We start from the raw sequence: 13,350 nt of genomic DNA, 5'->3' as shown, positions 1-13,350 counted from the left end.
TGGGAAAGGAAGGGAGAGAGAAGTCCACACTGGAGTTCCCCTACACCCCCAGTGCAATGGAGCTGATGCACCCTAATGCATGTAGCTCTAAATCAAGGCTGTTACCCAGGGTCTTTAGATGAAGGTCATCATGCAGTACGTGGCAGGTAGTCAGCCAAGTCGGTTAGGTCGCCAGAGCAGTGTGTAGCACAAAAAGGATGTAAAAGACTTCAGTGGAGCTGGAGGCTCTAGGTCCAAGACGGCATGAAAGTAAGACTGTCCTGACTACTATGTACTTTTCTCTAGAAAGAAATCTTAATTATAGTTATTTGTATGCAATTGTGGGAAGTGCACTTAGTGTTTTGGTTTTGTCTATTGTAATGTTTATTCATATTATACTTAGACACCACATACACATAGTCCTTCCTTTACATGGTGGTTATTCATAAGAGATTCAGACCAGCAAGATAAAATTTATGAAGGATCCATCTATGATATTATGCACCAGCTAAGATTATTCAAATTGGCATCCTACTTTTTTTTATGATAAACATGTTAGCACTTCAGAGACCATTGAAATGCAAGCATTTTTTCCCCTGTAACCCAGCACTCGAGCTCTAGATGAAACAACAGCCACTGTTCTATGTGTCTGTAAAGCAGCATTGAGTGCAGGCAGCAGAAAATAGGTGGGTAATAATTTACCATGCTTGCCCGCTTCAAATTAAAAGCACCTAAAGCGACATAAAGAATCTTAATAAATGACCTGTCTTCAGCAAAATCAAGCTTATTCTTCCTTGTTTGGCCAGAACATGTCAGGAGCGGCTTTAAGAATTTAGTCCTCACAGCATTCTTCAGCTGACACTCCAAATGTATGTCTACTTTATTTCACCTCTGTTAAGCAAATTTCTTTCAGGAGGCGTATATATTTAAATCCCTGCTTCCATGGGAACCAAGTAAATTTATTAAATATACAATTCCTTATCACTTCCATTTAGTGGGCTGTTTGCATTTGAGCTCTTCAGGAAAGGAACAATTTCATTTCACAAGCAAGTGGGAAAAGAACAAGAGAAAACATTTTAACAAAACAGTGTATGTCTGAAGAATCTGTTAAATGCGTTGCATGTTCACAAGAATATCTAGCATGACTGTTTTAAAGCATGGAGTGGAACCATTGTGGTCTTCTAATTTCACACCCTATATTTGAGGAAATCCCTTGGCTTGTTACTATAGCTAGAGCCAGCACATTAGAAAAGCTTCTAAAACCCCATGCAGAGCCAAAGCAACTTCTCACTAAACAAAAATTCAACTTTAGTGAGGTTGGGAGACAAACTCTCTTGCTCCTCTTTTTTTTTTTTTTTGTAATACCCTTGCATCTTCTGCTAAGACGTGATACTGGACAGAATTCTGGTCTGGAGGGACTTGGCTCTTAACTACATAGTCATGCTAACTAAGTCCTGAACTTAATATATAATACACAGAATATAATAGAGCTGAAACAAAACTTCTTCCCCCCACCCCCAGTAATTTATTGTTGGTGATGAAGCTCACTCATTGCTGCTTCTCTGTGCTGTGTATCCTTGTTGGAACATTATTTCCCACTCAAATAATACGAAGCGTTACTTTTCACGTTCTGTTTCAGGCGATACAATTAAGAAAAAAAAAACCAACAAAAAAACAACTTTCCCACAGTTTGTTGTAAGCAATAAGATCTGGTCAGCTTTGAACCATAGGTCAAAGTATAACAAACCAAGAGGATACTGCAGTGATCCAAGTCTAAATTATGTACTAAAAATACTTTTCCTGTTACACTGCCTTGTGACTGCAGTAATTAAAATGCAGATCTTCGAAGTTAGCTATTGAATTAACCTTTCATGTGCACAAGGAGCAAAGCAAGTTCAGTTCACTTTCAGGAAGAGCCAAGTGTTTGGTTAGCTGCTCAAGTGAGGAGTCACTACCCAGTGAGTCATGTTACGGCTCCACCCGCTGTAGTCCAAACATCAAGACTTCATGCAAACCTCACAACCAAGTTGCCTCAAGTGTCTCTAGTTCTGTTGTGTGGAACCACACTAAAAATAGGAACTTCACCCTTCCTCAAAGCACAGAAGGAGAACGGCAGGTTGTTTTGCTATACTGCTTAACAGAGCAGCATGTCCAATGTTTTTCAGCATCAACTTTTTAATCCTTAGGATTAAAATCATGCATTTCAGATATAGATGGCATATGTCCACAGGATCACAAAATCACACACCAAACCACTTGCTTCCTCCTTGCAGCAGACTTAAGTATTCTGCCAAGAAACTTCAATGACTCAACTAACAAAACAGAGTTAGTGACCTTGATCCAAGTATACGGAAATAATCACCAAATGAAATTGTAATTCTGGCAGCAAGGATTTTTTTTTTTAAAGTATCTAGTTTCAGATAGCAAAATAAAAGGGTTGTTATTCTTAACAATATAGAACAATTAGTCTTATCTCAACTTCTCAAGGCTTACAACCAAACATATGGTTTATCAGAGCTCAATCACTGGACATACCGGGACAGTTTGATAGAGTGTACATTCTAAATGAGGAATTCAGGATAAACCACTGGGATGTCCACAGAAGGCTTGACAAGAACCCACAGTTAGTTGAACTACAGAAGGCAGGAATGAGCAAGGATAGAGAACTTGTCAGAAAGAACAAAAGCTGTGTTGAGTAGGGAATTTGTAGAATTCTATTAAGTTGGTCTGGGATCAATTCCAAGTTTTTTCTTAACTGAGTAGGCACAAAAGCCAGGAATAAGCTAATGATACCTGCTGACAAAACTGTCAGGTGTCACCAATACTGAGAATAATCTAAACCAGGAGAAATACTTGGATCTAGATATTTTTTTTTTAATTAAAAAGTACCAGGTCATGCATTTAAATGAGTAATTTTCTTGGCAAATTGGAGTTCAGCTGCAAATGACAGCAGGGGAAAGAGATTAGGATGCTCAGTCACTATATGACAGACACCAAGAGGCAAACAAGGAATTTGTCACAGGAAAGTATTAATGCATTCTTATATGCCTTGATTTATATGCTGATATGGGTATAGTCTTTATCAGCTCAAGTTCAAGAAAGACTGAAATTAAGTTTTAAGTGGGCATCTAAGTGATCAAAGCATAGACAGTGCATCAGAAGGAGATAAAGTTTAATATGCTTAGTAAAATGAAGGCTACAGTATGATGGCTACCTGTGACAGACTGTGTATAAATAACCAGGAAAAGCATGAAATACGAACTTTAGTAAGGACAAAGGAGTTGGTGTATTTAAAACAGATTTTAAGATATGGTTGGTCAAGACATGAAAGAACTGCATTTGTGATTCAGGGAAACCCCTTCTAAGGTAAAGGTAGTGGACAGAGGGAACCAGAGAAGGCAGCAACAATGAAGAATCTATTAAATACACCAAATTAGCAGCACAAACCTCTTTCCCTACCCAGAGAAACACATAGTATTAACCCTTTTCTTCCGTTTCGTGAATTTAGAATGTCAAATTTCAGTTGCTTTTTGGCTTAACCAGTGAAGTAACACAATACAGTCTGCAAGGATTCCCTTTAGATGTTATTCTAGTCATAGTGACCACCACCAAAACTTTCAGTGCAGCATTGATCCTAAGTACCTGATATCAGTCATGGGAAACGTGACGGTTGTGTACTGCCAATCCACTAATATCTCTTGAAGAATCATCTAAATGTCATCTGCAGCCTTGCAGCACAACAGAGCACAGGGAAGCTAATTATCATCAGGGATCTGCAATTTCCATTGTGGCATACCACCGCATTTCTACTGCTGAGACTGTCATTAGTTAAGAAATAGTGGAACATTACCAGCTCCCTCCTGCAATTTTAAGAAGGCATTTCTGTTAAAGATAGTTTATCCTGCAAGTATCCAAATCAGTAAGTAACACAGACTGCTTTTCATGTGCTTACGGGTTTTACGTGCACTTGCTCGAAGATGCTAACAAGCCCAGTGTTACTATGCTAGGGAGGTGTCAGAACAAGGCATAATGTCTGCGTACTGATTAAACTGCAGGTTGTCAGGGGTCACCATGCTCACTGAAAAAACACCAGGTTTCATTGCCTCTTTGTACCACCAGGAGATGCTTTGCCGAAGCTTGGTTCCTTTGTTGGGGATGACTGGGATTATGTGTCTGAGGAGGGTCCAAGGCAGCAAGGTGGACTGCTTTTGTATGTTCCTCCAACCTTCTAAGTACACGGTATACCAAAAGGCAACGAGAGAATTAACTGTAACCGTAAACTCTGTTCTGATTATTGTTATATATATTGAAGAAAAGAAGTTTCCGAGGACAACTTCATGCTGAGGTAAAAACCCATTATCAGCTCAACTAAGCCAGGATACAAAAAAGATCTTACGATCACTTAAACAATTACATACTTAAGTGCTAGGAGCTGGTAACAGCCATTTAAACAAGGTATTTTAAAACCTAATGCTTACCAGGAAAACACACACATTGCCAGAAATAAACATGTAATACAGTAATGCCCAGTGGAGTTGTACTCATTCAGAGAAGCTAAGAAAAGAACAAAGCTGATCATGTCACAGAAGATAGAACAAAGTTTTTTATTATATTAGTGAGGACACTAGTATGACTAAGTATAATATATGGTGTATATAGAAGCATACCCAGAGAACAATCTATCTTGCCTATTTAAAGCTAGATTTTGTCAAAGTTATTTGGAGCAATGTATCCTAGACAAACAAAAAGTCCTCTAATAAATTTAAGAAATCTGTGGCTTACAAATCAATAGCAAGTTAAAGCTTGAAATCCTTCGTGATGTTCCTTGACTCCCAAGTTTTTTTTCCACCAGATTTTCTATTAAACTTCAAGTTTTTGGATAGATTTCTGTAAAGTGGAACAATTAGAATAAAATATCTTTAGGAATTCTTGTCTAGTTAAACTCTAGAGAAGGAATGCCTCATAGGCAATAAAATACCCCAGGTTCTACATTCAAGCAAAATGATGTATTACATTTGTGTTTGCAATATTGTCCTTTCTGAGTGGCCACTGAAATTTGAAATCAGGCACTCAAAATTCCAGAGTCAAGGTAAGGTTCACAATGTGCCATTCATCCAGTAAAAAGGGACAGAATGGCTGGGATCAGATCCAGTTTTTTTGAAGGCAAACTTTTTTTTCCTACTCCAGTCCCCAGCATTTGTGACTTTGCTGTCTGGCATATGACCAGACCTACAGCTTGTGGCCTCTTCTGACACCTCCACTTTGCAGTGAATCTTTCTGCCTAGCAAGACAACCTCAGGCACTTGCGACATATCAACATTAGTCTTCAGGTACTTGCAAGGACTGGCAAATGCCACAATATCTTTTCTGTGTCAATGATCACAAATAATCTTTCTTCTCAGAACTTTGCATTTGGTACACCACAGCTTATTAAATAGCATAGCTATTCAACTTGTAGAGCATTTTAAGTCTTTCTTCTTATATTTTGTAAGTTTTTCTAACAGGGAATGGCAAGAGTTTACGGCAGAGGTGAAATCAGGTAAAGAATATTATGCTTTCCCCCCTGCAACTTTTTTGCAGTAATTGAGAGACTTGCCCAGCTTTGCTGCTTGCTTTTTTTCATCCACCCATTTCAAGGCTGACTTTAGAAACACCTTGACTTCAAAATTTGTGAAATAATTAAATGACTGCATGAGTAGTAAGTTTAAAGAAGGGAAAACAAAACATTTTTATTTGGACTAATAAAAAACAAGAGCCAAGTTTTAACACTTAATGCTCACGAGTAACATTTTCAAAGAGATGAGAATCTTTGCTATACCTTCAGTTTTCATGTACCTTGTCCATGCAATTAGAACTTAGAATTTAGCAGAGTCATGGGGGATCCACAGATTTGTAATCTGAGTCCCATTCTTGGATTTATCTGGCAAATTAGCACAGAAATTATCTGGGGGAAACGCTGACTTTGCAGGCTTCTCTAACATGTCAAATTAATTTACCAAAACAGATGTGATGCATCAGAAACAGTTATTAGTAATTAGGTGGGAACAGGTACATTGTAGAGGAGGGATGCTATCGCTCTTACACAAAACCTCAGTATAGCTGAAGACTCCTAAAGGTAGTGTTATCAGCAGAGACTGTAAAAAGTTACAGCTCAGATCGGTATTGGCTTTCTTTCAGCTAGAATTCATTTAACATGAAGGAGGTTTGGGGGAGAAAATGGCAAGTTTCTGTTCACATTCTAGCAGCAGTACCAGGTCATGAAATAGAAAATTCCTTTGATGACACCCAGCTTTTAAGCTCAAAACTTCATCAAGCATAGTTTTGCTGTGCTTTTCTTCTTTTGCAAAGATGGAAACTCCAGCAGCCATGCTTTTTGAGCCACAAGTACTTTTCAGGCCTGTTTAACCATTAACTCGGTTGCTAGTTTAATTCTCTGACCCCCTCTTTATGAGGGGTTTATGCTATTGACCTTGATTTCCTTTCCCAGAGGTTCAGATATGCATAGAAATGGTACCATAATGTAAACTGAATTTACTCTCTCCCTGCCAGTATTCTGCTGAAGGACACACACACATCACTAATAAACCAGTGACAATTGTGTAGTCCTCCGTGGAAAACTGTACTGTGTGCAACAGAAGGCAGCACGCTTTCAGTGTGCTTTAATAGTCGGAAAAAAAACACTTGCAAAGAAGTCTGCAGAACTGGAACTGACTTGCATTCATTCTAGTTTTCTTTCCCAATGCCATATTATCCCCTCTTTTTTTCAGAAGTCAATTCATTACACAGTAAATAAGAACAGTTCTTTTCTGGACAGAAGCCATTCTTGCCACTGCAATGGAACTTTTATTTCATACATTCTTACAATAAAGCTGTATTTTGTTATATTAGTAAATAAACCCAGGAGACAAAAGATTCACATATTCCATTTTAAAATATTGGGCTCAGCTAAACTGCAGCCATTCCCATTCACCACCTACACCACATTAGGGATTTTTCAGGGCAGTGGAAGTAAAGATGTAAACCAAGTCATCTAGGTAATTAAATTACGGTCCAAGGAAGTTTGTAACCACCATAGCAAAGTGTATCTGTTCATTCTTCAGATTCTTTGAAGTGTAAGGTGGCAGAAGTTTCTTTATAAACTCAGAAGTTTTTCGTTGAGAGCAATCTGTGACTGTGTGAGGTTTGCCAAGTAGGTCACCATCAGTAGGTCCTGAGAAGGGAAAAAACCCCAATGATCAGAAATATTTAAAAAGATGGTAGCCTATCAGGGAGTTGAATTTTTAACACCTGTAAATCAGTTCAGAATCAGCTACTAGAAATACCGTTAGTCCTGAATGTCCTACTCTGAGGAATGCTTCCCTCACAGGAAGAAGGTTTTGGTATTCGCAGAATATGAAACATTGCTTGTGAAATTTTAACTCCGAGTTCACCCATATTAACCAGGCAAGTCAAAGGGTATAAGCAAAATAAAAATTAGTTCTGGTCTTGCAGACTGTGGGTGAACACCACATTCAGAAACAGCTTTCGCTTTCTGAAAACCTGTTACAGAAATAAGGTAGCACACTAAAACCTTGTTAACGTCCTAAGTGTTACACAAGGAGACAGGACTTCAGCTCAGGCAAAGGAAGCTGGCAAGTCACCAGTTACCCATGAAACCCATACTGCTTTAAGCTTGGTAATTCATATTGTCCAGTTGCTCTAAAAAAGTTTGTGCTGGCTTTCAGATTACTTGCATAAATCCTAAATACTTTAAAACTTGTTCTCTCATTTGCAGTTGCTTGCAAGATTATTATGGTGAGCTCTTTTATCCACCTTCAGCTCTTAAAACATCAAAGTACTGACAAGAAAGGGCTCTATTTTCTATTAATATGTTTGTACAAAAAGACAGATAGTTTTGATCATGGACAAATTGTGTCTGTATGGCAGAATTTAAAAATTGCTGGCAATACACTGAAAAAATCAGATGATGAACTTACATTGATATTGCTGTTCAACATTGTCTCAAAGTCCTCTGGTGAGATCTTTGGCACCTGGTTAATAAGGTCCATCAGGAAACGCCCAACAGTGTTGTCAGCAGCCACTTTGCCAGACTAAGTGTAAGAAACATACATGTCAACCTGAGTAAAACACTGTAAGTTTATGGCTCAGAAGGAGAATTTATAAAAAGAAAAGATGCACAAGCTTACATCAAACTTATCTGCTGGCTCATAAAAAGCTGCCCTTACCAATACATCCTCTGCATACTGCAGCACCATGGTCAGGGTATCCTGAATCCGGGCTGATGCTGACCCCACCTGCTGCAAGTCACTGGACAAACCGATCACTCGATTAGGGCTAAAACAAGTCTTCATGATAAGATCCACTGAAAGCAGAAGGAGAATCAATCAGTGAAAAAAATCCTGACTGCCACAGAAACCAGACTAATTTAGGATAGCTTTAACAAGACTGTCTTAATTCCCAGAAGGATAATTCTACCAGGGTAAAAAAAAAAAAAACAAAACCAAACACATTTGAGCAGTGTCACAATGAAGCTTATAACCAAAATAAGAAGAAAACATTCACCTCCTATCCGCTCTGTATCATAATAAACATATTTCACTGTTAGAGGTGTGAACATCACGCCCATAGTTTTACCAGGGACTCCCATTGGGGCACTGTCAAAAAAAACAAACAACAAAATGTTTTCAGCATGGACACACTTAAGGGAGGAAGTACAACTCAATGATCTCTGTTAGCACTGAAGTGTGAAGATGAGCAGGTTACTCATTCTCACCAAAATCAGCAATCTTAAGACCAGGGATAACCGAGGACAGGAAGTCAGTCCTGGCATACTATTAATTGCTCGTTTTTATCCAAGAATATTCCTAGCTGGTCTGACATTTGTCAGCATGAATGCGTGAAGCGTCAAGTACTGTCTCCTTAGCTACAGTTCCTTCTTGCTTATAGAGCAGGTGTTCTTCTATCCTGAAATACTCCATGCTTTGAGAAATCACTTCAGCAGCAAACATAAATATGACAAAATTTCAAGTACAAAACACTCTCAACACCTTTATTATTCCTATTATTCAAAGTATGTGAAGTCCATTTATGCTTTAAGAAAGATGACGTGGAACAGCTTCCTTTTTGAAAATGCACAGTTATGAAGCCATAGACTTCTGTTACAAAGAACGGCTTTTTTTCCTTCAAGAGAAGAGCTTTTCAGTCAGTACTGGGAAGAACAGTGAGGTGGAACAGTTTCATTTCTTAATATTTAATCTGCATTATTAACTGATAAAAATTGAAAGGGTCAAGGGGAAGAAAGACTGATCAAGAAGATGCTGTTTCAATTATGTTTTACCTGCAGCAGTCCTCCAACTTGTATAAATAAACTGCTGAGTAGTAAAGCCCAATGACTACGTGACTACAGGCTAGTGTTCAGTGTGATGGAGAGTAGTGACATTAATACTAGCAATATGAATCCTGGGAAATGTCACGAAGATGTTCAGAACACAATTAAGTCACACCTCCCCATCCCAATGAGGTACCAACTTCTGAAAGGATAGGTCTTTCAACTTACACCCAATGGTCAAGACATTCCAATGAGAAGTAAGCCATGATCCCTGGCTTGCTATTGTCTTTCAGCTATACTGTCCAAAATGGGACACTGCAGCCCATGACATTTCTTGTTACCCTGACACGGTCTCTCTCAGTAAATCAGATAGCTCCCCTCCCAGAAATGCAGCCTCCCAGAGTACCTGACGTAGGCTTTAATGCTCATGCGTGAATTCTGGAGACTTGTGTCCACAGTGAGGTGGATTGGATTGTGTGCTTCCCGGCTGTAATACTCATGGATCAGGACAGAGTGTTCCGTGATGTCGTGACCTGTTGCATACCTTCAAAAGAGCACACGCTAAGCAGCCATTCTTCTAACACTCAAGTGCCCAGTATTTGTTATTTACAGGTTTGTATCCTAAAGCACTGATTTCCAAACACTGAGGTGCAGAAGCATGCTAAATTCAAGTGTTTTAACTAGGGAATCTGTAGTTTTATGGCCAGCTGTCCTGAAATTGTAGGAATCACAAGGGTGAGTACACCCATGGACAGAACATGCACAGAGCCAGTGTTATACCAGCCATAAAGAGCTGGTACAGTTGACATCAGATTCAGTTATCTGTCACTATGTTCTGGACCATCTCTTTATTTCTAAATCAAAGCATGCCAAACAAACCTGGACCAACCAAGTAGATCTTCCACAAATCAAACATCTCTCTGCAGGAGGTATAACTTGTTCATCTAGGTCCTTTAGCTGCACTGCAATTAGCTTCTCACATACACAGAAAACCTCCTGTCATTAGAACTGCACTTTGCTGTGCCATTAGAAGGTTACTGAGGAAGGCTGCTCCACAGGAACAGCACTAAGCTATTCTGTAGGATCACAGAAGCATGAAAAGACTAATAAAGCTATCCACACTCAGACACAGGCTCTGCTCCTGTAACACTGCACTGATCTTGCTTCGCAGCCCACACACAAGTACTTCCACCTTTTCTCAGCAGAGAACTCCTGTACGCTCAAGCTGGTATCACCGATTCCTCCAGAGGCCTTCAGTACCTGAAACCACGCTTCTGTGTTCTCCCTTCTTTCTGGCCAGTTATCATCCACGGTGCAGGTTGTATTACAGGTGGCTAGGTTTTTCTGACAAAGCTGTGCAAGCATCCTCTAACTCATTGCTGTTCTGTGATGCTTTTGCTAGACACAAACAAAACCAAACCCTGCGAGTCTCCAATACTGTCTCCTATTATGAGCTGCAGGAGCTTTACAGCTGGCTGTAACGAGCTGCGAGCCCTTACTGTCACAAGCATGAGCGCTCCTGCTTCTCACCTCTGGCAAGGAGAATTATGTATGTCAGGGAGTTTATGGGACCAACCCGAGCGCCTGCGTGTTCCTGCAGGAGAACTTACCAGCCCAAGATGATCTCGCTAGGAGACACCTTCTTGTGCAGCTCGTACATGTTTTTGGCAAACTCCATATCTACCGCCACCTGAGGAACGGGACAGGCCGAAGCCGCCGGTTACGGGGATGCCCGGCCCCTGGCGGAACAAGTCCTCAAGCCGCGCTCAGGGCCCGCAGCCCCCGGCCCCGCCGAGCCTCCCCGCCCCGGCCTCGCGGCATGACCCGGGGGGCTCGGCCGGAGCCCGGCGGGGCAGCCCCGCACTCCGTACCTCATCCTCAGACTCGTTGTGAGGGACGGAGAAGCAGTTGGTGACCTCCACCGAGTGCTTGTCCACGGTGCCTGCGGGAGGGCGGCGCGGTTAGGGGGCAAGCAGCGGGGGGCCGCTCGCCCCCCGGCTGCCGGCGGGAGGGGCAGGGCGCCGGCTCTTACCCAGCAGCGTCCCGATGACCCGCGCCGCGCCCTCGTTGCGCCGCTCGAAGCTGTCCACGATGGAGGCCAGCACCACCGGGTGCAGCCGCACCACGCGGCCGCCCGGGAACGGGCCCGACAGCGCGGCCGACAGCGGCGCGGCCGGCGGCGGCGGCACCGGGGCAGCGGGCGGGGGCGGCGCAGCGGCGGGGGTGGTGTTTGGCGCCGGTGTGGCGGGCGCCGCTGTCGGGCTCTGCGCCGGGGCGGCCGCGGGAGGAGCCGGAGCTGGAGCAGGAACAGGCGCCGTCGCCGCCATTTTGTGAGAGAGGGGACTAGGTGCCGCGCCGGCAAGAATTGGCTGAGCAGAACGCCTGTCACACAATACTACCTTCCTATTGGGGAAAAGCGTGCGCTAAGGCCCTCCCGCCATATGTTAACCAATCGGGGAGAACGATGAGCGAGGATTGTGATTGGCGAAAGAGCGCATCGTCTGCGACTGGAGCTACTCTTGTTCCCACCCTCTTGAGGGCGGGAAATTTTTCAATTGGCTTCTATCGTCCCCCGCGGCAGTGCCTATCTGCTATCTCACTGGCTGGCACCGCCCTCCCCTTCTGTCAGTCAGGGCGGGAAGACCCTTTTACTGGCTGCAGCGCTGTCACTTACTCTCCATGGGTACTAGGAAGAAGCCGAGCGTGCGCTTGCCTGTGCCGCGTCCAGCGCTTGCCCGGGCAGTGCTGGAGGTCGGCTGAGCAGGGCTGGCGCTCCCAGTGGCTGCCCGGGTCCTGCCACCCCGGGGCTGTTGCCGTACCCTCGGGTCTGTCTCAGCTGGCTGTGTTTCTCTGGCATGTTCCCAGTTGCGCTTCAAGGCCTGCGTTGCCGTGGGTGGCTGCTGAGGTGCTTGGGCGGTGGCAGCGCAGCCCTGGTCACAGCGGTAGGTCCTGCTGCCGTACAGCAGTGTGGCGGTGTGGTAAACAGCAGCCTTGCAGGCCTGGCACCAAGCTGCCACCACGGCAAGGAGGTTATTCGGTAGTGCTGTAAGCAAGGGCTTTGCAGGCCTCAGGGTGTTGGCCCTGTGAGGCAGGAAGGTGCTGTTAGCCCTGTTTTCCAGGTATTTGCTGACAATGAGGGACAGAAGGACAGGCAGGTGCCAAGTATCATGTAGAGAACAAATGCTGATTATCTCTATCCAGGGTTTAATGGTTACCCAACAAATTGACTTACTAGATCTAATTTGCCTATTACTTGTAGTGCCTTGTGTGTTCCCTCTCAAGCAGCAAGCCTGCATGGGTGTGGCAGGTATGCTTTTAAAGTGAAGCATGTGCTTTTGATGACTGGTAAGGAGAGTGAATTCTTTTGAAGCTTCATTTTCATGGTCATCTGCTTGCAGCTGTTATTTTAGCAGTTGTAGCAATACAGTAACAGATTTACCTCTAAGTCTCTTGGTTCAAAACTCTTTATTGCAGTTTTTAGTAGTAGCTTGACAAACTTTAAGGGAGAGTTTCAGGTACCATTGAAGTGCTTGGGGGTTTTTTTTTGGTCTCGAGCTGTTCTTTTCCCACAAGTAAACTATTTGTATGTACATGCATGCACATACATAAACACCGAAATACCCAGAATTCTCACCTCCTGATAAAATGCTTAGTCCAGTGAAACCATGCCAGTCAAAACCTGCATCAGTTCTCTGGCACCACTTTGTCTATTGGGTGGCTGCTTGAATAATTGAGAGCACTTCCAGGTAGCTGTTTACCAGGTGTAGCAGATAAAAAAGCATAGTGGTTGTTACTACCTGAGATGTAATCTTTTTTTTTTTTAATAGAGCCACTTTGGTGTCCTGCCACACTCTGTCCCACATTTAGATTACCAATTATGTTATTGTTTTAACATAAAAACCAATTTTATCATGACTGGTGGCATTTGGAGTTTTCTCTGCTTCATTAGCTGAGGGGTGAACATCATCAGTTGATTAGTACTTTCAACTCAGTCATTGAAAACAGGCTCCTGAGTATATAAGGAGCAGCTCAATAAAAAGATA

The 13,350-nt window shown here is 42.6% G+C and overlaps 1 protein-coding gene across 1 annotated transcript; it reads right to left on the bottom strand.

Moving 5' to 3' along the window:
- Positions 1-6,799: 6,799 nt before the first annotated feature.
- Positions 6,800-11,654, bottom strand: EIF3F (eukaryotic translation initiation factor 3 subunit F). The gene is made up of 8 exons (XM_055720842.1): positions 11,340-11,654; positions 11,179-11,249; positions 10,918-10,997; positions 9,714-9,851; positions 8,542-8,633; positions 8,205-8,341; positions 7,956-8,069; positions 6,800-7,189 (listed from the first exon to the last, which is right to left on the bottom strand). The coding sequence occupies exons 1-8, from the start codon at positions 11,632-11,634 to the stop codon at positions 7,112-7,114; spliced, it is 1,005 nt and encodes a 334-aa protein (XP_055576817.1). The 5' UTR covers positions 11,635-11,654; the 3' UTR covers positions 6,800-7,111.
- Between the last annotated feature and the right edge of the window lie 1,696 nt (positions 11,655-13,350).

Source organism: Falco cherrug, chromosome 9, assembly GCF_023634085.1.
Source record: "Falco cherrug isolate bFalChe1 chromosome 9, bFalChe1.pri, whole genome shotgun sequence".
NCBI classification, from domain to species: domain Eukaryota; kingdom Metazoa; phylum Chordata; class Aves; order Falconiformes; family Falconidae; genus Falco; species Falco cherrug.
This window is presented reverse-complemented; position numbering and strand designations above follow the sequence as displayed.